The sequence below is a fragment of the Grus americana genome, chromosome 7 (assembly GCF_028858705.1).
Source record: "Grus americana isolate bGruAme1 chromosome 7, bGruAme1.mat, whole genome shotgun sequence".
NCBI classification, from domain to species: Eukaryota; Metazoa; Chordata; class Aves; order Gruiformes; family Gruidae; genus Grus; species Grus americana.
Genome location: NC_072858.1, coordinates 13239377 through 13264861, shown reverse-complemented (window position 1 = coordinate 13264861; position 25485 = coordinate 13239377). Strand labels below are relative to the sequence as shown.

The 25485-nt window shown below is 42.6% G+C and overlaps 1 protein-coding gene across 2 annotated transcripts in view; it reads left to right on the top strand.

Annotated features, from left to right (window-relative positions):
- The window catches only part of SORCS3 (sortilin related VPS10 domain containing receptor 3), a 305448-nt gene that overhangs the window by 251120 nt on the left and 28843 nt on the right, over positions 1-25485 (top strand). For both annotated transcript variants that reach the window (XM_054832651.1, XM_054832652.1), the window contains 3 exons: positions 17875-17992; positions 19541-19674; positions 23911-24024. In XM_054832651.1, the coding sequence (XP_054688626.1) occupies positions 17875-17992; positions 19541-19674; positions 23911-24024 (366 nt within the window). The remainder of the gene's footprint in view (positions 1-17874; positions 17993-19540; positions 19675-23910; positions 24025-25485) is intronic.

Genomic DNA, 25485 nt, shown 5'->3' with positions numbered 1-25485 from the left:
GAAAGCCGTACAAAAAATTTCACATGATACTTGCCATAAATGTTTAGAGGAATTCCTATCCAGCACAGTAAAGGAACTGAGGAGGAAAGAGAGCATTTATAAAGCCTATATGCAAACCATTTCTATGCATATCACTTAGGTGTTTCTCACAATGAGAATTTTAGTGAACTGGCTATCCTCTGAACCAAGATAAAACATGGTGGTTGGAGGTACGTGGAATTTGTGTTTGCGAGTAGAAATCCCAATGATTTGAAGAAGATAAGAGGAGCATAAGGGTTTGGGATCAGCGTACCCCAATGGAGGATGGGATCAGTGAGAACTCTTAGAGTAGAAGCAGGGCTGAGGCAGAGAGACCAAGACTGTGCTCATATCCGTGTACCACCAAATTGGGTAGGTTAGTGGCTTTTAAACATTTGTCTTTCATCCTGAAAAATGCAAAATATTTCATCTAGCAATTTTGGCTGATTCCTGTTAGGGAAAATTTCTCCATTGATTTGCATCAAAGTGGTCTGTGTTCAACTCTTTCCGAAAAACAATATTCGGAGGGGAATGTGAATTAAATAGTCATTATACCCAAACTATTATTAACATATTGCATTATTAACAATATCATCATAGTACTATCTTATTAAAATCAGTATATCAGTAGAATGACTATTATTCCCTACCTTCATTTTGTGGTACATACTGTGAATGGGCTCTCTGGGCTGTAGGAAGCAGCAATAGTTTTAGCACAGGATTTCATACCACTTCATGGCTGTTACGTGAGCAGTTGCAGTATCTGTCTGCATTGTAGGAGCATTGGGTTCTTCTGTATTTTGTATTGTGTGTATGTGTCCTAAGACAGTCCTAAAGAACTTATCAGTATGGTAAGATCTGTAGATTTGCATGTAGGGACACTACATGATTCTGAATATCTTAGTGTACTTTGAATTAGGAGCCTCTTTTAGTGGGGAATTGGAGAAGATGGCTTGCAGATGTCTGTTCCAACCTAAATTATTCTGTGATTTTGGTATTTTGTATGATTATAAGGGTGCAAGAATGAATTATATTTCCTTACAAGCATAGCTGAGCGGGCTCCACTAAGAATGTAGTTTTGTGACATACAGGGAAGTACCATGAGACTGTGTGAGCTGGTCTAACTTGGAGCTACTGCCTAACTAATGTGGATCCACCCTCCTTTCCTCCATTCCTGGCTGATCATCCACTTCTGCAGTTCCTTTTGCTGTTGTTTTGACACTCATCTCATCTGACAAGATGGTCAGTTCAGCTCCCTTAGCATCACTGCACTTCAAGAGATGTGTACCAAAGCACATTGCAGTGTTTGTTGCAGGTGTGAGGAAAGCAGCTGTAGGAAAAAAAGGGTCCTTTAGGAAAATAACTGAAATGCATAAGGACGATGGGTTCGGCACGTTCTTAGGTAACCCAATGAGTGCCCAGAAAGCACTAGTCTCTTTGAAATCTACTGTTTTCTAACTTCTGTCCTGTAGCCCTCACTAGTGAATAGTATATCTTTTAATGATTTCACATTCTAATGGACAGATCTAACATTTCTGTGTTGACGAGCCATAGACACAGCATGTTGCTTGCCTGAGGTTGTCCACCAGGGGAAAGGAATCAGACTGCATTCCCCTTCTAGTCGATTGTGATATACCCAAACAGAAACAGTATTTGCCCGAGAGAGTTGCTAGTCTGTACCACTTAAATCAGAGACAAGATGTTTTTGTGGGTCCAGAGATGGGCTTTATGTTGTTCCAGCTCTGACTCATAATTGTTACCGCTGCCACTTCATCTCCTGTGCTAAGCATCTCACCAAACCTACATACAGAGAAATAACCTTTTTGCTTCACAGCCCTGCAGCGCTTTGCTATCATTTTAGTAGACTCATTATGTGTGTGTGTGCAGACATTCATTTATAGATGGGGATCATTAAGTTTGTCTGTGCTGATAAATATATATTTATGTAGACACACCCATGTGTGTGTATATAAATATATATGTTTCTATGTATCTATACTTAATGATCCATATATATCTGTGTATGCAACATTGAGCATTAATGTTTTCAGTGAGAGGATTTAATACAAGCTGGTCTGCCAACATTGCTGTGGCTGCTGCCCTTGGCTATGTGTATGTTAGAAAATGTTCCTGGTTGTAAATGAATAGGTTATGAGTCCTGGCCCTTTCTAATACCTTCTCGTTTACATGGCCACGTCGCTTTACCAGGGATGAAGTGGGAGCATTTTTTTTTCCAGGAGACCAGTTACTGGCAATCCATCACTGGGTGGCAGAAGAGTGGGGCAGAATGAATAAGTAATTGAGAAAATGAGAAATGTTGGAAAAGGTGCGATGGAGGCCAGGAGAGGTTTGAAGTGAGAACGAGAGCGTTAAGAGCATAAGCCATGCTGAGTCAGACCAGAGGTCCCTCTAGCTCAGTTCTCTGCTCCAACAGTGGCAAGTAGAGGATGCTAAAAATATATATTAAAATAAATATATAATTATGATTCCCTTGTTCACTTTTCTCATTTACAGAGATTTGCAAATAAGGGACTTTCTTGGCCAAACATAGTATTCTTTGTATTTCTAAGACATTAATGACTTTTTCTATTTTTTGAGGTTTTTTCCACTAAATCCCTTTAAAAATTTAGCAGTCACATTATCGTGTGGCCAGGAGTTCCATGAATTAACTCTTATTCTGAAGAATTGACTGACTTGTGGAAGACATCAGCAAAGTATGTACAGGTATGAAGGCAACATGGACAGATTCTGATTAGCACTCAGCAGAGATTCAGCAGATTGTGAGAGGGGCAACAGCTCCCAGGTCCAAGCTCCCACTGAGTTCAAAATTACATGGGAGCTAAGAGTCATTTTCCTGTCACTTTCTGATAAGGTGATTATCATCTTTCCTCTTTAAGCAAGGCAACATTCATTGCCTTCTGCTCAAGTCTTGCTGTCAAATTTAAAAGCTGATACAGGAAAAAAAATTACAGGCTGACACAATGTCCTTGAAAGATTCTGCCCCTTTGCTTAGGGGTAGGGAGCTGCAGATCTGCCACCTCTGAGTGGTTGTACTGAGAAAAGTAAGGCGAAAACAGAGAGGTGATAGAAAATAGTGCCTTTGCTGAGATGTGGTCAGAGGAGCTGGCCTTCTCCCTGCTGGGCCAAGCCTTCGCCCTCCATAGCTGGCACCCCTGTCAGCAATCGCAGCAAACGAGAAGAGGTGAGTGGATGGCAGAAACACCAAGAGATTGTTTTTCCTAGAAGAAATTGAGGTTCTTGTCTAACACGCGTAAAGAAAAGATGCAGACACAGCGTTCCTCAATTCCTGTGGCCCAGCAGATGCCGTCAAACTCTTCTGCCATCAATCTGGTCTGTTTTCACTTCGCTCTGCTTGAGAAACAGAGAAAGAAGTTGTCTGAAAAAAAGACAGATTTTCTTCTGCAACTTCTGCTGCTGCTGAGCTCCACAGAGGGTTTGGGGAAGAGGGAATCTTGAAGGAAAGATTTCACCAGAGGTCTGTAGAAAGCTAAATCCAACTTGCAGCTTCCAGTGCAGAAAACAACAGAAGGGATCATGTACAGGGTCTATTGTGGTGAAGAATTCTGAACTCTTGTCCTTATTTATCTTTACTTCTTTTGGGAACCAGAGCTGACCAGCCAGCCTGAGCATACTCTCAGGCCTACCAAAACAGTGGGGGTTTTGAGAGATTGGAGGGCAGATTGCAAAACCTGGTTTGTCCAAGTTGCATAGGTACCATTAGATAGCTAGAAAGGACTGGTAGGTTTTAATTGTTTTCCCTATTGTGGTTTTATCTCGCATTTTGGTTTTCCTTTCTTTTTATGTTTATTGCAATGTCTGTTTGTGATGTGACCAGCTTATTATTTGCTATGGATTTTACTGTAAGGCTCTGATGTGTCCTTGTGAGTTCATTGCACTGTCCTTGCTCATGAGGCTTTGCAAACTGCAGTATCTAAACCTACATAAGGACTCTTCAGAATAGGATCCATGAAATTAACATGAATCTGTGAAAATAATGACTGCACACAGAAAGAAAAGTAAGATTTAGAACTTGATCTGAGAACAAAAATTATAAATATAATTATTAAGTTAGGAAACCAAAATGATTGAGAGGATATTGGCATTTGCTATAGTGAGCTGCATTCTTGTGTCATCTGATCTAATTTCAAAACCTTCTGGAAGTAATGAATAGCTGGGACTTTGCGAGAAAATGATCAATCTGCTAATGCCATCAAGTGACTTTACAATGGACAAGAAAATGTGTGTTATAGGAATTCCCATTTTATCCCAGCAGATGATCAGTTTATACCCTGGAGTAAGACAGTTGATTACCCATATCATTATCTTCGTTTGCAAGACTTAAAAACATTATTAATGATCACAGATTAATCAGTGTCACTTCCTCCTCCCATCTCCCTCCTTGCCAGAGAAGTACTTTATTTGTTAGCCTTTGGATTGCTGCATGAATTCACCTAAACAGCCCACAGAGGCACAATACTGATTGTGCTGCTGCTACTTGCAGTATGAGCTGAGGTCTTTCTGTGGCACCTGAATAGACAAATCAGATGATGAGAACATCTGCTTAGGGTAATCTTTCTCAGACAGCATCGTGTGGGGCCTTAGGAAGAGGATGTGTGTGACCTGAGATCAGTTCCCAGCAGTTGTGCCACGTACTTAGAGGATTCCTGGCAGAAGCCATAGACATGGAGAAGGCATTGGGCTCTGTGGCATGTATTGTCTGTCTTTGGCTTTCTGGGGCAAACATTACTCTCATTGGAGTCAAGTGCTATTTATGGACAGTAGATCAAATATTATGCTAAAGAAATCAACATCGTTAGTTGTATTCCACAGGTAGGGAAATTGAGGCAGAACAAGGGACGTGCCCATGGTCAGTCACTGAGCAGGCTGTCATGAAGACAGCTTGGCATTACATCAGGTCTCCTGAGTCCCAGATAAGTACCCCACTGTGCAGACTTTTCCCATTCCTTAGGAGAAGGAAATGCTGAGTCATGCCTGTAATGCTTAAACAAGGTGGATGGAGAGGTAAGCATGTGCAAGGAGAAGGACTAGAAAAAGGTGTGCTGATGGGAGGCTTTTATTCACTGAGGTGAACAAAAATGCCCTTACAGAAGGAGCCAGAATGAGCAGCAGGCTGATATGTGATTTCTTTTCCCTACATAAAAGGACATGGGTGGCCTGATGACAATACAATCCAGATATTCTCATCTAGAGGCTAATATGCTTTGTTTCTTGTGCTTTTAAGTAAGGATAGATGGATTATAGGTCCTGTGCTGTCCTCCTGCTAGCGGCTGGGCTGTACAAAGCACTCAGGCCTGGTGTGGGGTGCACAGCCAGGGGTAGGGTGCTGTGCACACATATGTTCCTCAGAGCCTTTCACCTTTCCATTAGAGCAAGCTATGAAATATTCTGGTGCCCTGATCCCACCAGCCCTCGGGAGACTGAGAAACCATATGGCCTCAGCACCTTTTCAGCTCGGCCCAGCCCTGATCCTGCATGGGGCAGAGCGTGGTACAGAACACCAGCTTTTGTGGGAGCTGGGAAGGCTCAGAGCTGGTTTGGCTGCAGAGTTCACTGTACTGATTTTTCATCATTGGGCTGCAGTGAGTGGTGGAGAGCAGCCCTCCAGAGCAGCCATACTATAATTTGAGGTTCAGGTAGTGCTAGAAGCCTTTATTCCTAAAGAAGCTTGTCCTCATATGATCATTGTACATGGTTTTCTTGTTTCATGATCCCTTTGACTCAAACTTGTGAAAATTCCCCCACTATAACTGGTCAGCCACCTCCTCACGCTGTTTCCCAGCCAGTTACAGATCTCTTCCCCTCTTCTGAGCCACCTTCTCTCTGATACCCTGTGCCAGGCAAAGCTTGTCACCCTAATCCACCACATATTGTCCCTTTCGCATGAGTTTGGAGCTTACATGTTCTGAGCAATGGCTTCCACATTTGTGTTGGCCATCTCTGGTTGGAAATCTGATTCATAGGATGAAAGATTGAAATGGCTGAACATGTTGTGTTATCCAGCTTCTGGCAAAGGGGCAGCACCTGCCTCTCTTGGGACCACAGACCTGTTACTGGAGGAAACACTCAGATTGCTAATACCTGCCAGTATCTTTTCTAGAAGAGGGAGGCAACATCTTCAGGTTTCAAAGCTGTAAGAAACTGGTTGTCTTTCATGAGTGCTTCGAAGAAGAGAGAGAACACTTCTGAAAAACAGCATTAAAAATTAACGTGCTTTCCCATCCCCCTTCCCAGGTGTCTCACACTCCCTTTCATGTTGCTGGGATTTCTTTTGAAGCAATTGTCATGTAAAGTGGTTTGGGAACATTGGCAATAAATTTTTTAGAGACCAGATTTCAAAAGGTTTGGTTTGTCATTCAGTAAGTTCTTATTTTGATAGCACTTTGTATTTAGAAAAAAAAAAAAGAATCCCTGTCTCCCCCATTGCCTTGTGCATTATTTGTGCAGCTAATGGAGAAATCAAGCCCAAGCTGTGGGGCTGCTTCGTAATTATATGTTCTGCAGATTACTTACTAATTGCACTTGGCATTACTTGCTAACTAAAAGATCATGCTGTACCATGTCATTTGCAGTGGTTTTCCTCTTCTGCTGGCACTTTAAAGGAAGTGCCCATTGAGCTGATGAATAATCTCAGGACTGTTTTCCAAAGCTGAGGGAAAAGGGTCTGTCATGATTGTACTGCAGGATTTTTATTTCAAGATTTTGTTTTTAATCTGTATTCACAGAAACACTTCCCTTGCTCATTCCATCCCTCCTGACCTGGAATCTGGCAGTGCTGCAACTTTCCATGACCAGTTCAATATGGATTGCTAGTCAGTGAATCTGGCCAGCACTTTGAATTTCTCTTCTGTGGAAAATTTCCATGTCATGACATTCAGTTTCATTAGAAGGTGGAAATAAACTACTTCCTTCAGATTTCATCTGCATGAGAAATTCCATGAAATTCTCATCTGACCCTTCCCCATGGGAAAGAGAATACAGACCAAGATTTTCTTGAACAAATTTCTCATCATGCAAGCTGCTGGTGGTATATTCTTGGTAGTTTCACTGCTACTGTTTAAGGCCTTATATCTGAGATTGTCTATGGGAATTACACTAATTTGCACCAGATGAAAATCTAGATCCAAATAGATGGTGTATTTTATTTGGAAGAAAATGCATCTCTTTCTTGAAAAAAATTGCCATTTTTCTTGCTCTCTTTCTATCCACAGACAGAAGTACAGCAGCCCTGAATCATCACCCAGTTGCCCTCAGGCTGCTGTTCCTAGTTAACAGGTCAGCCAAAAGCAACTGAATTAAAAGCTCCAAAGTGGCTCTTAAAGACCATATTTATTGTTTAGGAAAAAAATTAGACAGTGTCTTTTGTTGGCAATTTCCTGCCTTTCCAGTGTCATCTTTCATCTTTTATGTTTCCTTTGTTTTCAGTCTCTTGCTCCCTGCATCATCTTGCCAGTCATGAGACAGTATAACTCTCCCTCTTCCACTCTCCCTAATTGCTGAACTGTGTCTCTTTCAATTAGGTTCTGCGTCCTTGTCTCAGTCCCATTCCATTCAATCTCCATGTAACCAGTGACCTCCTTTAACGCTAATTCCATATAAACCCTAAAAAAAAAAAATCAGGAGGTTACACAGCTTATTTGGGTTTTCTCTAAAGTCATGATTTATGTTTAATTCATGGGGAAATAGTTCTTCTCTCACTCCCCATTCATAAAACCTAACCCTGCTGGCACAATTTGCAACTGTTCCATTGCTGCTTTTGTGTTTTTGGCCCTAATAACTCACCTGCGTGTAGGAGCTAGTCTTGCTTTACTGCTGCTTTCTTACACACAGATGGCTTCAGGTCCAGATTTCATAACAGACCCTCTTTTTTTTGTGTGAAATTGTCAGCATTTTCTTTTATTGTGTAAAAAGGTATAAATGTCAACAAGTGACAAATGTACATTTAAGTACCAAGTCCTTCTGTAAGTGTGTGCACTGAGCCAAGATTTCTGGCATAGGCTAACTGTTTTCCCAGGTGATGTAGGACCAGGGTAGCCTAGCTAGTGGGGAGAAAAATCCAAACCAAATCAAGGCAGTTATGGATGTAAGAGAACCTTGTATGGAGACACAGTTGATTCTCAGCTAGACCTAATATGTTTGCCTGGATCTTGGCTCTTTCTGTTAGGTCATCCCCCCACCTCTGGTCTGTGTCACCCAGCACTCTGGATCAGAGGAAGTGGCAGTGACTGGTTTGTTTTGCCTCTGTCCATTCATGCCATGTTGATGCTAAACTAATCAGTTCTCCTGGAGCATGGAGCAGTGGGATATAAAGTCCAATAACCAGCAGCAAACCCCAATTCAGATCTGTCTAGGCTTCTTAGCTCCATCTCAGTGCTGGTTGTGTAAGTGCCAGAATAGGTCTTGCAGAAGAGCTTTATTCTCCAGGCTTGCCCAGAGCCACAGGAATGGAAATGCAGAGCTTAGATATACGCGGGCTTTACCTGGCAGCTTCTCAGGTCCACATCTACACATCGTACCCAAAAGTTAAATGGCTTTAGAGTTCATGAGAGCAGACCAGCCAAATTTGAATAGCTCTGGTCCTTGACTTTTGCACTGATGGGTCCAAGCTGATGCATGGACCTACCGTGGGTGACTCTGGGTCTGCCCAAGTGATACATATCCTAGCTGCTTGTAGAGGGGAACTCTCCAGTTTGTGCTATGCCACCATGTTGAGGGTGACTTTGACCAAGCCTCCCTTCATGAAACCACATTGGTGATATTTGCTGGGAAGGGAGGTTGGCCTTGAATACCTGGTTAGCTCTTAAAATTGCAGCCGTAGCAACATGTGCTTCTGTTTGCTGGACATCAAAGAGAGAGAGAGCACCTTCCGTTGTGGTGGATTAACCACTCAGTGCTCTTGCACCTGTGATTGCCCAGATCTGGGGCTCCCCCTTGGTTTTGCTCAGATAACTTCATGCCCTCCAGATGACTAGAAAGAAAACAAACAAACAAACAAACCCCCCCCCCCAACATACTTGTTTCCCTGCCCAGAGGTGGTTTTTCCAGATTCTGCTTCATAGCACTTCTTGGGTCCGCCCATTAAATAGCTGCTTCTGGCACTACCTGTTAAGAGGCACAGATGTAAATAAAGAGGGATATTAACTGGAATCAGAGAGCTTTACTTTCTCCCCCTCTACATTCCTACAACAAAAGCGCAGATTCAGGTCAGCTGAAACATTTACTGATTTGGATGATTTTCCTATTGGGGTTTTTTTTTGCTTGCTAAGATGCTTCCTCTGCAAGCATTTTTCTTCTACAATAAAAGGCAGGGGGGAAAAACAAGGTTAGTTTTGGGCTTTCTTAAATGAAACAGTCTATTTGTGATGATACTGTAATTAGCTTTTCCTTCAGTATTATCAATTAATGTATATATTTGGTCTCTATCTAGTTTTCTGTTGATCCATCCATACATTTGCTTGTGTAGTTTGTCTCAAAAGGTGCTGCTTACTAAGTATATTTATATTTTTTGCTTTTATTTTATTTTTAGATATTCAAAATGCTTAAAACTTGAACAGTCCATTCTGTAGGGCCTAATCTTGTTAAAATTTGACTTGAGAGGCCCCCAGCATACTTTGTGAGATGCAAAATGAGGTACCTTTTCATCTCTTTCACCTTGTTGATGTCCAGTGAAGGAAAAAGGCTTCAGAAAGAAGGGTACATTTGATGTTTTGTGTAGTGAAGATGACCTTATCAGCTGCTTCCTTCCTTTGTACCTTCAGTCATCTGTCTCACGGATGGGCACGGCTGAGGACAGGAGGCATTACCAGAGACTTTGACCATTATCTTCCATTACAAGCAGAGGAGCTAGGCTGACTAGTGAAGATAAAAGACCTCTGTCTATATCCAGACCAGACCAGCCAAGTAGAGACAGCTTCATTGCATGCTTGGTTCATATAATGGCCTGCCAGTTAACTTCAGAAGTAATAGAAAGGAACTTGATTTAGGCACGAGAAGACATTTCTATTTCCACGCTTGCACAGCTCATCTGAAACTGCCAGCAGGGATAGATCCAGATGGATACAGCTGATGCCTTTCCTGTGAGCAATACAGGAGCTATTACTTGAGAAGATCTATTTCTCATACCCTAGGCAGGGACAGAGTTTGAATCTATGGACCAGAGGTGGTTGAGTTGTTATCTTTTGACCCTCAATTCATTCTGTTGACCTGTCAGGAATGAGTGGCATTGAATTACATAAAAAGCACAACTATCAACAATGCAAGGAATAATGATAAGGTAAAAGCAATGTAATTTGACAACAGAACACTGTATAAATGTAAAAAGCCTTTTAAATAGTTTCTGTACAAGGTTATCCAGTCAGTATATACTGCATTTGTAAGTTATTGTGTATTTAAAAAATTAATGAAAGATATAATTATAGCATCATTACCAATGACCTTTTCCAAAATGACTCCATCATGAATCTGTAAGCATTTCAGAATTGTTTTCCAAGTTCCTAGTAATTTTTTTGCAAATTAATGACATCCAGCCCTGGCAATAAAAGCCTTGCCTTGTTTCTCCAAAGAAGGGATTAGGAAGCATTTTTTTGTTTCCTAGCAATGGTTTCACTGTGAGTTACGCGTAGAGCCAGTTGAGAAGATGCTGTCCTATTAGCTAGAATTTTATGTGGAGTTTTAACTGCTTTCTCTGAGGGACAGAACAAAATCTATCCTGTCTAAAGCCTGTAAATTACCATTCCATGGCTTAGGTTGGAGAACCTTTGTTAAATTGAGCTTAGTCAGAAAACTGACTCTGTCTAAATGCCATCTGGGCTCTTGTATTTATTGCTTCTCAAGGACTTCCAGATCAGACTGCTTAGATGGAAAAAATCAAAACATACTTTTTGTGTTGGCTTCCCAGAGTTGGACCTTGAAAACCCAGCTCTCTTCTTTTGTCTTCTATCCTTGCAACAAGCAATTAAGACCTTTCAGTTAGACCATGGTAGACAAAGTTATTGAGGAAAAATTCATAGTACATTATGTCCCCTTTTCCCCTGTATCATCTTGAGAGTTTAGCTACATAAAAAGAAATCCACCTGCCTAATTTAGTGAGCGAAGTAAATGAGAAACAAAGGCACGTGAGAATTGGATAACATAAATGAGATGGTATCTTCAAAGCAATGTGAGGACTCACCACTTGAGTAGGGAAAAATAAACTCCCACCAATCCCTTTTTCCATCTCTTTCCTTGGGACTTGTTTTGTTTCTAAAAGAGATGGTCTTGGGGAAAAAAAAAGATAGAAAAAACACACTTCAGACTGCTGAGGTAATGAGCACAGAAGATTTTTCCATCTTCAGCCAACAATAAGTCGCTGTCTTCTGTACACTATCTTCTGTGTTGCCTTTTATGGCTCTTCTAGATCAGACACAGAAATCCAGATGTAAGTACTGGAGCACTTACTGCTAAGCACTTACTGCTAGCTGAACATTAGCAGTTTTAAGATGTTGCAGCTCTTTGCTGTGCCCAACCCTCTCTGTCGTGCCTGGCTGCCCCAAAACAGATAGGGTGGGGAGCGGTCATGTGCACGGACCTTAGTCACGACATCCAGTGATGTAGTTCACAAAACTGATGAAAGCAGCGTTGAGTTGTAATGCTAGATTTTGCCCAGTTGGGGTTTGTTCCCTGTGATGTTTTGTTTAGCCCATTTTTAATTCCACAAAAGATGAGGGTTTTTATCACTTCCCAGGGAAAGCCGTTTGAGAGTCTAGTGGAACCCCACAGATAACATAGCACTCTTTTCCATTCTTTACATTTGCTTACTCTCATAGAAGTTTCAAATTCACAACAGAGTCATCTTGAACTGTAATGTAACCTTCATCATGTTGGCTGGTCAATCAGAAAGTATTGTAGACATCCAGGTTGCATTTATTATTGGTGAGCAGCGCTCACAGGGTGCGGTTGCTTCTAGCTGCCCTGCATATGAGCAGCTCTTATCTCTGCAGGCTGCACTGCAATAGTTGATCAGGCTTAAGAAGCTTTTTATTAGCAAGGGGGGGAAAAGTTACTACTTTAGGAATCAGGTGACCCAGAACCATCTCTGCAGCGCAGAGGAAAACATCCCTCTCTGTTCACACTCCTCTAATTACATTTAGTGTAGTATTGTTTCCATCTAAATTATAGCAATTATATACAAAGATCTTCTTTGAAATCATTTAATTAAAGAGCAGCTAATGCTCTGTGCTTTTGGAATGCTAATATATTGCCTTCCACTTAGGGAACCTTGTTTTTTCTATTAATTATCATTATCATGGAGAATTTCAATGGCAGAGGTTTTTTTTAAGCTCGTCTTAATAGATTTAAAATAGAAGTGATTCTGGTGATTTTTGTAGCTTGTAAAGCACAAAGAAGCCTTTTGCTTTCTTGCTGGACAGTTAGCTAAGGGTCAGTCTGAGGAACAACATTTTCCTTGAGATATATTGGCTGCTGAAGTGTTGGGCTTCTCCAGCCCTATTATCTTCTGGGTTCAGGCAAGTGTTTGTGTTTGATTATGTTCTCCCCTCCTCTTGCTATGTTTTCTGTGTAATAAACACCCAGGTCAAATCCTGAACTGGTATAAATCTGCTGGACTAAATGATTTCTGCTTGCTGAGTTGCCGCTTTGCAGGAATGACATTTCAGTCATGCATCACATCCAGGACAAACAAGATTCATGGGAGAGCTGCCCAGCTGTGCAATAATACCGTGACAAGACGTGCACTCTGTAAGAATATGTGCTGAAAGCAGTTGCGGCATAAGAGCTGGTGGGATTTACCCAGTGTCAAGGGGAAGTGGGGACTGGAGCTAGAACTCCTACTTGACTGCAGTTTCAAATGCTTTCTACATTCCCCCTCTGTGCTATTTTCCATTCCTCTTTTCTCCCAACAAGTGCCCTGGCACTCCATATTGCTGTGGGTTTGTTTTGGTCCAGGACGTGCCTTCTGTGTTGAGGAACAGGAATTAGGGTTTCTTCTGTAGCTTTGCTTGAATGCGGTTGTGTTTTGTATTGCTGGTACTCTACAATTAGGACTATGCTAAGAAATGTTCTGAAGAGCCAGCAACAATCTACCTAATAAATCCATTCGTAGACACAAGTTCTTCGCCACCTACTTGTTTCTAACCTGTGTAGGCATTTGTCACAGGTTCTTCTTGCATTGTATCCTCTCCCCTTCTTCTCAGCTTCTTGGACCTTGCCTTTGTTAGGCAGAACTTGGACAGTGAGGAGTGTCCACAGCAAACCCACAACTCCAGAATCTCAGATCTCCACCACCCCCCTTTCTCTCCCTGATACCCATGAGCTGAGACAGGTTTAAATGGGAGAACATCGCTGATATCTGGATGGTCTCTGCTTTACGAGAAACAGCACAATGCAGAGGAGTTTTGGTGCAAGCTACAGTCTACAGGAGTAGTTTGGGCAGTGAGGAGGGAGTAAAGCCAGAAACCCTGAGTGATTACAGTGTAAATTAAGATGAACTAGAATAAAGAATGGCAGCACACTGGGGACACAGCAGGATCTGGACTGCAGTCAGTGCTTGGAAACTCAGCAGAAGTTTTCTCTTTTGTTTCTTTTTTGCTTTCATAGGGAAATTTGTAAATAATCTCTCTTTTTTTAGTCTGGAATAATTAAAAAAAAACACAAAAACTTTAATCTCATAAGTGCCTTGGGTAAAAATACAGGTTAGTGAAAGATTTGATATAAGGAAAAACAGTATTCTTTCTCTGGCCTCTAAATCTCACAATAAGCGTGATACAATGACAATTGCTGCTTTATGAATGTCAGAAAATATATGGGTTTCAGTACATGCAGAATTTTGAAAATCTGGAACTTGTATTTTAGATGAGTTTTTAGATTCTTTCATATATTTGAGATAGCCAAGAAGTTGGTATGTTATAGTTACAAATCAACTTGATCATTGTCGGTTTTTTGTTGTTTATGTGTACTGAGACGTTCCCCCTGTCAATGAGAAGCTGTAATTTTCATCAAATCATAGAATTGCTTAGGTTGGAAAAGACCTTTAAGATCATCAAGGCCAACTGTTAACCTAGCACTGCCAAGTCCACCACTAAACCATGTCCCTAAGCACCACATCTACATGTCTTCTAAATACCTGCAGGGATGGTGACGCAACCACTTCCCTGGGCAGACTGTTCCAATGACTGACAACCTTTTCCATGGAGAATTTTTTCCTAATATCCAGTCTAAACCTCCCCTGGCGCAACTTGAGGCTGTTTCCTCTTGTCCTATCACTTGTTATTTGGGAGAAGAGACCGACACCCACCTGGCTACAACCTCCTTTCAGGTAGTTATAGAGAGTGATAAGGTCTCCCCTCAGCCTCCTTTTCTCCAGGCTAAGCAACCCCAGTTCCCTCTGCTGCTCCTCACAGGACTTGTGTTCTAGACTCTTCACCAGCTTCGTTGCCCTTCTTTGGACATGCTCCAGGACCTCAGTGTCTTTCTGGCAGTGAGGGGCCCAAAACTGAACACAGCACTCGAGGTGCGAGCTCACCAGTGCCAAGTACAGGGGGACGATTACTTCCCTAGTCCTCCTGGCCACACTATTTCTGAGACAAGCCAGGATGCTGTTGGCCTTCTTGGCCACTTGGGCACATTGCTGGCTCATATTCAGCCAGCTGTTGACAAATACCTGCTTTTCCACTGGACAGCTTTCCAGCCATTCTGCCCCAAGCCTGTAGCATTGCATGGTGGTGTTGTGACCCAAGTGCAGGACCCAGCACTGAGCCTTGTTGAACCTCATACAGTTGGCCTCGGCCTATCGATCCAGCCTGTCCAGATCCCTCTGTAGAGCCTTCCTACCCTCAAGCAGATCAACACTCCTGCCCAATTTGGTGTTTTCTGCCAACTGACTGAGGGTGCACTCGATCCCCTCGTCTGGATCAGTGATAAAGAGATTAAAGAGAACTGGCCCCAGTACTGAGCCCTGGGGACCACCACTTGTGACTGGCAACCAGCTGAAGATTTAAATTGATTCACCACAACTCTTTGGGCCCGGCCATCCAGCCAGGTTTTACCCAGTGAAGCATACACCTGTCCAAGCTGTGAGCAGCCAGTTTCTCCAGGAAATGCTGTGGAAAATGGTGTCAAAGGCTTTACTAAAGTCTAGGTAGACAACATCCACAGCCTTTCCCTCATCCATTAAGTGGGTCACCTTGTCATAGCAGGAGATCAGGTTAGTCAAGCAGCACCTGCCTTTCATAAACCCATGGCGACTGGGCCTGATCACCTGGTTGTCCTGTATGTGCTGCATACGTGGCACTCAAGATGATCTGCTCCATAACCTTCCCTGGCACTGAGGTCAAACTGACAGGACTGTAGTTCCCTGGATCCTCCTTCTGGCCCTTTTTATAGATAGGTGTCACATTGGTTAACCTCCAGTCAACTGGGACTTCCCTGGTTAGCCAGGACTGCTGATAAATGGTGGGAAGTGGCTTGGTCAGCACTTCCACCAGCTCCCTCAGTGCCCTTGGGTGGATCTCATCCGGCTCCATAGACTTGTGTGTGTCTAAGTGGTGTAGCAGGTAGCTAAACTTTTCCCCTTGGGTTACGGGGGCTTCATTCTGCTCCCTGTCTTCCAGCTCAGGGGGCTGGGGACCCAGAGAACAACTGATCTCACTGCTAAAGACTGAGACAAAGAAGGCATTAAGTGCCTCAGCCTTTTCCTCATCCTTTGTCACTATGTGTTGTTGTTGTCGTTGTGTTGTGTCCGTCTCCCCCCCCGCATCCAATAAAGGATAGAGATTCTATTTAGCCCTCCTTTTGTGGTGAATGTGTTTGTTAATGGCTATTTGTTAATGGTTTTTAAAGTCTGTTCACCTGTGTCCCTGCCCTAATCTCCTTCTATTATACACTTCTTTGGAAATCCAGCTGCAGCTGATTGAAAAGCTGCTCCTTACTGAGAAAATCACAGCTGGCCAAGTGTATAAGAAAACTTGATCAAAAACTGAACACCCTGCAGAACTCATGCAATGTTTCTGGATGGATGGAGTCTTTTGTCTGGGTACTTGGGGTTATTTATTAATTAAACTATGTGTCGTGGTTTTACCCCAGCCGGCAGCTAAGCACCACGCAGCCGCTCACTCGTTTCCCCCGCATCGGGATGGGGGACAGAATAGGAAAAGTTAAAGTGAGAAAACTCGTGGGTTGAGATAAAGACAGTTCAGTAGGTAAAGCAAAAGCTGCACACACAAGCAAAGCAAAGCAAGGAATTCATTCACCACTTCCCATGGGCAGGCAGGGGTTCAGCCATCTCCAGGAAAGCAGGGCTCTGTCACGCGTAATGGTTACTTGGGAAGACAAATGCCATCGCTCTGAACGCCGCCGCCCCCCCCCTTCTCTTCCCCCAAGCTCCTTATAAACTGCGCATGACGTCATATGGTATGGAATATCCCTTTGGTCAGTTTGGGTCACCTGTCCTGTCTGTGTCTCCTCCCAACTTCTTGTGCACCCCCAGCCATCCCGCTGGCAGGGCAGTGCAAGAAGCAGAAAAGGCCTTGGCCCCGTGTAAACACTGCTTAACAATAAGTCCATAGAACAAAAACATCTCTATATTATCAACACTGTCTCCAGCACAAATCCAATACATATCCCCACACTAGCTACTATGAAGAAAATCAACCCTCTCAGCTAAAACCAGGACACTATGTTTTTGCTATGATTTTGCTTTCTTTGGTGAAGGTGTAAGCTTCCAACACGTAGAGTCCCTTAGTATTTGTGGTGATGGTACTTTGGTAGTGTATACCATCAGCGCTCATTGTTGCTTTGGTCCTTCCCTTCCAGACGCTTAAGCACGCACATAGCTTTCCTTGCGCAGATGAAGGAGTGCCATATAGTTAGGATGGCATTTAGAAAGACCTGTGTTCAACAGCCAGGTCTGCTGCTGACGTTCTGGTCCAAGCTTGGGCAGAAGCCTCTGGTGCAATTCAATTTTATATGATCTCTTTCATCACCCCATTAGTAACAGATCTATGCCTCAGTTTTAAATTACAGTCTGAGCCCTTCTCGCACTATTTTTTGAGTGCTGACCCTTCAGCTCTAACTGCTTCTGTATACTGCCTTACTTAGTACAAGCTTTGTGTTGCCCTGGAATTGTGTGGGTAAATGTGTCATTTGCATCCTGAAAATCAACATATTACTTAGCTAGATGAGCCATGGAGTGTGATCAGTGAATGCCAATGATGAGTGACCCTCTCAAAAGAATTAAGAAAAAAACTACTGATAACGGTACAGTGGCAGCCACTTTCATTCCTATTAGCTGCAGTCAGCATTCACCAGGTGGAAGGGAGGCTGCTGTCTTTGCAGGTCATTTGCCTACAGTCCATATCCTAAATATGTTATTTCAGGTGTTTCTTTTACAATTCATTAAGTAGTAAGTTTGTACAATGTGAAAGTTCAGCAGTAAAGAAACTGAGTCAGCTAAGAAAGGCTTGATTTTGAGACAACCAAACCCATATATTCATCAGAATAGCTCCCTTTACATTAGACACATTACTTTTTAGTCTGGTTGTTTATTGTTCTGAGTGATACCTAGCTTTCTGTATTAGATTCAGGGTCCATTGTGCTAAGTACTAGAGTCATGGAAGACCTTCCAGCACAGGCTGTACAAGGGGTCAGGCAAAGGCTGAACAATCCTAGGACGTTACAGGAACATGACTGAACAGCATTTTCTGGCATTGAGCTCCAAGACTGTGTATTGGTTTCTGCAGCTGAGATTCATGAGAAATTATTTGCTTAATGGAAGAATATTTCCATCTGACTCTTGTTCTTTCTTTTTTCCTCTCCCATGTTCAGAGTTTTTGGGCACTTCAGTCTCCGTTCTGAATGGCAGCTGGTCAAGGTGGACTACAAGTCTGTTTTCAGCCGGAGGTGTAACAAAGACGACTACCAAACATGGCATCTGCACAATCAGGTATTCCCACTGTGTAGGGAGAGAATGAGGGGGTCTCCTTTTCCCATACTCTGTGTTGCCAGGTAGGAATGTACATGGGTTTTTTCAGCAGACCATATGGATTTTTTTGCATCCATCAAGTCACAGTTCTAACCTGTTGATGCTTTACTTCCCCTGAAGCATATGCATGAATAAACACGGGGCCAGTCTTCTCTGGGCAAGTTAGGAAGATTGTTAACTTTGCTTTGTATGAAAATATTCCATTGCACCAGCTGGATCGTTTTGCCCTCAGTGCTCAGGGCAACGTAAAACCTAACCTTGTGATTGAATTGTAGGAGACATTGAACTCTTTGTAGCTCTGTCGGTGACTCATGAAAATAATTTTCTTTTGCTTTGCCTCTATTTTCCCTGTTCAAAAATGAAAATAAAAACATTTATTCGTCCTGCAGGTGTCTATAAAACTCTGGGGAGCTCTTGAATAAAAGACACCAGAGAAGACCAAATTATTTCATTTTATTCAAGGATACATGCTTTGCTTCTCATACACTCTGGCTTATTTTCATGCTGCGTATATTTAGGTCCTGAAGCCACTATAACAGAGAGAGCTCAACGCCCTCTGAAGATTACTTATGGGTTACTGGCTACCAGTATGATGTCTCACTCCCTGCAGGGCAACATAACTAGAGCCAGAACTATTGGCAGTGTGTTATTCCTGAATAAAATGCATGAATTAGAAATGAGCATTAATTTGGCAAGGATGTAACGGATAACTGAAGTCATAGAATTGAATAAATTAAAATAATTTAAATGAAAGAAAAGGGAAGACGTGTGTAACCAGGCAGCCATCTTGGGAATCACTGTTAATGGGAAAGAAAAGTATTTCAATTAGGCATTGTCTTTTTTTCTTACTTCTATACAGACAAATTATTTCTGCATCAGAGAAGATTCTGTTTATAGCAACTTACCTAAATGTCAAATGTTTCTTTTAAATTAGCTACTCCCAGTAGTGCTTATGGAAACCTTTGTGTTCAAAAAACCCAGTATAACACACTATCAAAATTATCTGAGGTCTATAACAAAGCCAAGTCTATCAAGGAAAGAGGAGGAGAGCCAGGAGTCCTGGGTTCCTCTTCTAGATTTTGTCCCTGTCCTGGGTTTCAGGATTGGGGGCTTCTTCCTGTAGTAGATTTCATCTGACGTACGGAAGAAACCCTGGAGTACATCCACATTGTCTTTTCAGGACCATAGGACTAGATACAGCGGTGAATGCCTTTTGAAAAATGGCATAACTGGGTGCCTCTGATGGCTTGGGCACCCAGGCATTTTGGGCACATTGTCATTAGCACCCCAACTCAATGCTGATGAGACCCAACTCATGGGACCTCCCAGGGTGACTTTGGAGTTTGCAAAACCACCAAAGGGAGCTAGACTCTTAGCTCCCATCTCTCCCAGTGGTAACTGCATGCTTTCATTGCCTTTTATGTCTTTTGGCAAAATGTTCCATCTAGGGCCCAGCTGCCACTACAACTGTCTGTTTTTCTTTCTCCTTTTGCTCCTTGGCTGCTGAAGGGGGAGCCTTGTGTCATGGGAGAGAGGAAGATCTATAAAAAACGCAAGCCTGGAGCCCAGTGTTCCCTAGGTCGGGACTATTCCCAAACTGTGGTGTCTGAACCATGTGTCTGTGGTCAAGGGGACTTTGAGTGGTGAGTATGTGACTTGGGACTTTTGCAGGGACTGCTCTTGTAGCATTGGCAGTGGCCAAGCTACTGCCCAGACAGAAAACCTTGCAGAGAAACTGGTTCTCATGCAGCTTTGTGGCTATGATCGCATCATATAGCATAGATGCGATCCCCCACATCTGTGGTGTGAGGGACGTGTCCCCTTCATCTGTGGGAGAGATTTGCTAATCTTCATGAGAAATCCAAGTCTGGAAATCAAAAGCAGAACACTCCAAGTACTGATTGACATTTTTTGTCCATCATTCCAGAAAAGCGTCAGCCACGACTCTTCTCTGGTCCAAAGCATGTCCCTCACATGAGAAAGAGGGAATTTCTCTGTCCTCACTTCCAAGGTGATTGAATACCTAGGGAGCAAGCTAGCAAAACAGGCACATTTTTATCGTTATTCCTTTGAATTCCTGGGAACCATTTGTTACTTTTCAACAATGTTTCATTGAAAAATTTCTGAAAGGGCTTCAGTGACACGGCTGTACAGCGCACCCTTGTCAGATGTAGCTACTTGTTCTGTGCAAATATTGGTGTTTCTAACTTAATGGGACCATAATTTCCAAACTGCTTTAAGGCCAATTTGAAAGCAGCTTAGAAATAAAACAGGGAAAAAATGAACCACTGCTTAATAATGCTTGACAATCAAGGATAGGAGATGGGAGAATGTGTAACAGTCAGGGTCTCTGCACAAGGAATTCCTCTGGGGAACCTGTGATAGGCAATATTTTCAGGATTTAAGACTGTCAATAGATGTGATATTTGAGCTTAAATGATCAGAATGTCATTTAAATGGAGTTCAAAATACCCTGAAAGCAAATCAGCTGAGAAAACATTTTCATTTTTGTAGCAGGTTATCAAGATCAGTGTCTGATTCAGTATCGATGTGATTCCTGAAAACTTCACTTACCATCAAATCCTTCCTGAAGGGGTGTGAGGCGTGAGATCTGCACACTTATTTGGACTTAGGCCAGCTGAGACTCACAGTTCTTTTTAGAACATGGACACACTGAAATGTGGCAAAAATGAATGAAAAATATAGACCAAACTGTTTTCTTGAATATCGGAGTAGTTTGGCTCTAAAAGAGATTTAGGGATGTAGAGCAGAGATTTCATCTTATCTGGATGGATGTTTAATTTGTTCCTAATGCCAAAAGTACATCTGAGACTCCTTAGTTTGACTCAGGAGATCTTTCCCCTTTGTTCTTGTCATGAGAACTTGCAGGATGAACAAACTATCTCGCTGTGCAGTATCTGCCCTTGGCATTGGCATATGTCTCTGAGCTGAACCAAGCACCAATCTCCAGAGATACTTATGAATTTGCTCTTTTTTCTTCTTTTTTTTTTTTTTTTCAGCTTTGTGCCTCACCAGCTTTCTGTTTTCATGGTGAAACTTGTCTTTTCTAAGCTGTAAGTGGAAAACTGTAGCAGCTAAATTGGCCTTAAGTGCTGTTCTGCCTTGAAAAGGGTCTGCATCAGAATGCACCTTTTCAATCAATTGACATGTTCCTTGCATGTGTTCAGTATCACTTTTGTTCAACTTTCCCACTAACATGAGAGAATATTGCTGTTAACCTTGTCAGTCCTGCAGAGGAAATGCAATTAGAGAACAGCAAACTGGCTTTTGTTTTAGACTCTGTGCTGCCAACAGAATTGTTAACTGGCTTCCAATTGCAAAATTATTATAACTGGTGATGGAGAATCAGAAGAACCAGCTTAAGGGTGAGTTTTGATGCTAGTCTGCAGGGCTCACTGGAAGAAGGTATGGCGCAATCAGTTTGAAGAAAACACTAGTAGTGCTGGAATTGGAGCACCAAGCTTGATTATCTTAAAAGTAATTTTCAGAGAGGAAGGGTGGACTAATCTGCTGTGACTTGTGACTTCTAAAGGATGAGATGGTTATTGGCAAGATCTAGGTTATGTTAACATATGATTCATCTGCTTTCTTTTGGATGTCAGTAGGAGAAGGGGAGGTGCTGAGAAGTGCCTTTTCTCTCTGCTGACTGGAAGAAGGCTCTAGGCAGGGAGCTTATGGAGATACATCCTCACTGTAGGTATCTACAGTTGGAAGGACATCTCCTACTCTTTGCCTTGGTGCTTTTGGAAAGGAAAGATGTCCACTCAGCCTTTCTAGCTGGGTTCACAATTGCCAGTTGTTCTTGGAAGCACTGACTGGCCCGTCTCGTGTGTGTGAACTAAGTAGATCCTGCGGAGAGTCAGGGAAAGGAGGAGGGTCAGCAGTTGAGGTTGTGTGAGTGCACTGACCAGCAGATCCCAACAGACAGGCCCCCTACTTCCCTAGTAAGTAGGTTTGGAGGCTGGTTCTGGTCACAGAGCATCCTGTGCTACTAGGTGTGATGATGCCTGCCTTCGAGAGCTGTACAGACGGGACAAGTGACTGCAGGAGCCCTACAGCGCGAGCTGTGAGGGCCGTGCTACATTCCATTTGGTCACAGCGCCCTTACCCCTCTCTGCCTCATGTTCCAGTGCTCTCAGTTTCCTGCTGTTAGATATAAGGCTGATCTGAATTTCAGAGACGTAAACCATGGTCCAGGGCCCCAGTTCAACAAATCCTTATGAGTCAGGATCAGGGGTGACTCCTGCCAACCCTCGCAGTCATTTCCAAAAGCAAACCCTGGCCTTTTTCTGACAGAGACAATAGCAGAAGGAACTCAGAAGTGTTATTAAAATGTTTGCTGATATTTCTTTTCCCTTCTTCTGCTTCTTTATTTACTCTGTCAAGATAGCTTTCCTGAGAAAGACAGCACAGCAGCTGGACTTGATTATTTCCCTAACTTATGCAAACCCTGGGGCTTATGAGAAGGAAGGTGGGCAGCATGTGAGGCTTTAATATACATTTACCAGAAGTTAATGAACAAGCACAGAACCTTGAGGGCATACAGCAATGTTGTCTTTAATTTTATTAAATATTTATGCAGCTCTTTTCTTCTTTGGGGCAAAGTACAGCTCCTCCTGAATATTTTTAATTACCAAGTCACTGCCAGGCATTTTCGACTGTGCAGGTCGGACCCTCTGAGAATGATTAAATTGAATATTGAGAGAAAGAGCATTAGGGAATCTCCGAACCTTTCAAAGTAGCTTGCAGAATTTTTGCCCTCCAAAAAAGAAATGGTAGCAGCCTGGGTCACTGGGGACATAGCACAGTTTTGTCTCACCAAAGCTCTTCCTAGACACTTTCTGTTGGCAATTCAGACTCTGAATAGGGGAAGGATAAAACTCAGGAGTGTCCTAAAGGGCACAGAGAGCTTTCAAGGCAGTGGCTTCTGTAGTGTCTGTTTCCACAGAGGTTTAGTTTGTTGGCATTTTATAACCCGCTTCAGGCAAAAATCCAGAATCTCTTATTTGCCCCTTGAATCCAGCCTGCCAATAAAGGCTATGCATAGAAACCTGATGCAGAGCCTATTAAAACTTCTGGAAAGCTTTGGATTAATCCTATTGCTTGCTCATTGTATTGGCATGCAAAGGCAGCTGTAAAAAGAAGTCTTGGATGTGATTGTGTACACTTCCACTCTTTGGTGGTCCAGAGAAGCATCAATACCCTGGATTACCTTCCCCAATATGACACAATAACGTGTAATCCTTAGACTACCAAGTTGGCTGTGTTGCTTTAGTTTAGTGTTGGAAAAACGTCAGCCTTTTTCTTTTTTTCAGGCCAGTCATAGCTCAGTCAAAGAGCAGGGAGGCCATTAACATATGTAAATATACATACCTTGGCTAGTTGTTCTGGAAGTACTCTTAGTGTTTTATATTCCTAACTGCTTCATTGGGAAAAAGAAGCATTAAATCTTAGAATTAGGCTGGTTCATTCTGAAAGCAAAGAATGCAAAAAGCAAGCAAACCAAAAGAACCCACAAGTGAAATTATTAGAGATTAATAGGAAAAGAAATTAACCATACAATTTTCTTTCTGAATCTCTGCCTGTGTTTAGTTAGCAAATGAAACACAAGTCCTCCATTACTCTGCAAGGTTGGTAGTTCTGGTGTTGTCAGGTATCACATACCTTCTGTGAACTGTGTTCCTGCCTCTCAAACTAATCAAGCACTTTGTCTCTGGATCAGCCCAATCTATGATGCCGTGCCATCCAGCAGAGAGCCACCAACACACACATACTTTGGGAAACAAAAACATCACCTAAAACTCTGAGCTAAATCTAATGAATGGGTATGGTGATGCACTCATGACTTGTCTCCGTAGTGACTATGGGTATGAGAGGCACAGCAACAACCAGTGTGTCCCAGCCTTCTGGTTCAGCCCATCCTTCCTGTCCAAGGACTGCAGCATTGGTCAGAGCTACTTGAACAGCAGTGGGTAAGTGAACCCTGCAATCTCTCTGGTTTTGGTGACCTTGCAGTAGACAAGAGAACCTGAATGGTTCTTTTTTTATCTGTGTCCTGCCTGGCTCTTTTCCAGTCTTATTCATGAGGTAATGTTTGCAGCAGCATCTGTATGGAACATTGCCTCATTCCTCAGAGGCAGGGAGAAGCGCATTAACATAAGTGACATGTAGATATTGTATTGCTATCAGGTGATGTATGATCCCTGGAGCCTAGACTTGGAGCTCCCCTTTGCTGCAAAATTAAAACACAAAACAGGAAGGTCTATCTGAGAGACAGCTGAACATTTAAAAGGACAGGTTCAAGGTATTTCACATCGTTTCTCATTGAACCTCTTCCTATCTTAGAACTCCTATTTGTAACAGCTTCTGGGGAGGCTCAAATGAGCAATTTTTAGCCTCTTTTTTTTTTTCCTCTGCCATTTTCACTTTGTATATACAATGCCTTGAGATTTCAAACAAGCTACATGTGCTGGTTTCTCTTGGTTTTACCCAGAACAGATGGCAACTGTTGGTTTATTATGGTAGTATTGCTTTGCAAATGCTATTCTATCGTGCGGGGGATACTCTGAAACTCTGGTTGCACTGGCTGGTGCAAAATCGCGATGTTCCTTCTCAGGCAGTGCAGGCCCTGGAGACTTTGCAGGGCTGCCTCTGAGTCACGGGTCTTGCATCCTTGGTTGTTATGACAGGGTTGTTCATGGCTGGTTGATGTGGATGGCTGAACAAAGTGAGGCTGCTGGGAGTCTGAAGTCACAACTTCAGTGACCCCCTTTCATTGGAAAGGTTGCTATAAATACGGGATGTAATTACAAGGACCCCTGACCAGTATGACTGCTTGTAGACCTCTTGACAGAGCGCAATAAGAAGATAGTTGGGGTCTATGTCTTCTTAAACAATCCTGTGTTTTTACTGTGAAATTACTAGAAGGGGTTAATCCCCCTCAAAAACACTGAGAATATCCAAGTGTCTTGCTAGTTAGCTAACTTCTTCGAAGAAGAGCCAAAAGAAGAACCCTTGAATCATTTTAAAATTGGACTGGACAAAGCTCTTGGAAGATCATTCCAAGTGCCTTCTAGCAGAGCACAGGCAGACAAAATGTAATAAAAAGCATAAATAAAAAGCTGGGATGCAGGGGGCAATCCTGCAGGCATGGGGAGTTGGGGGAGTTCTCTGCCTTTTAGCAGGGCAGAATAATTCACCTCCTCAATGTGTGTCTGTTCTCAGCAAGGCTGCTGAGAATCTCTGGAGAAGGTTGGATTTGTGATTTATTTGGCTTTCTCCAGTTTAATAAAGTGTTAGATTTCTTTGATTCTTCCTTTCAGTGAGGGAATCATGCAGGCAGTTAGCCTTTGAAAAAACACGTGCATTAATATGGAGAAACAAAACAAAACAAAAACAAAGCAACTTTTCCACCCACCGCCTGAGTCCAATGT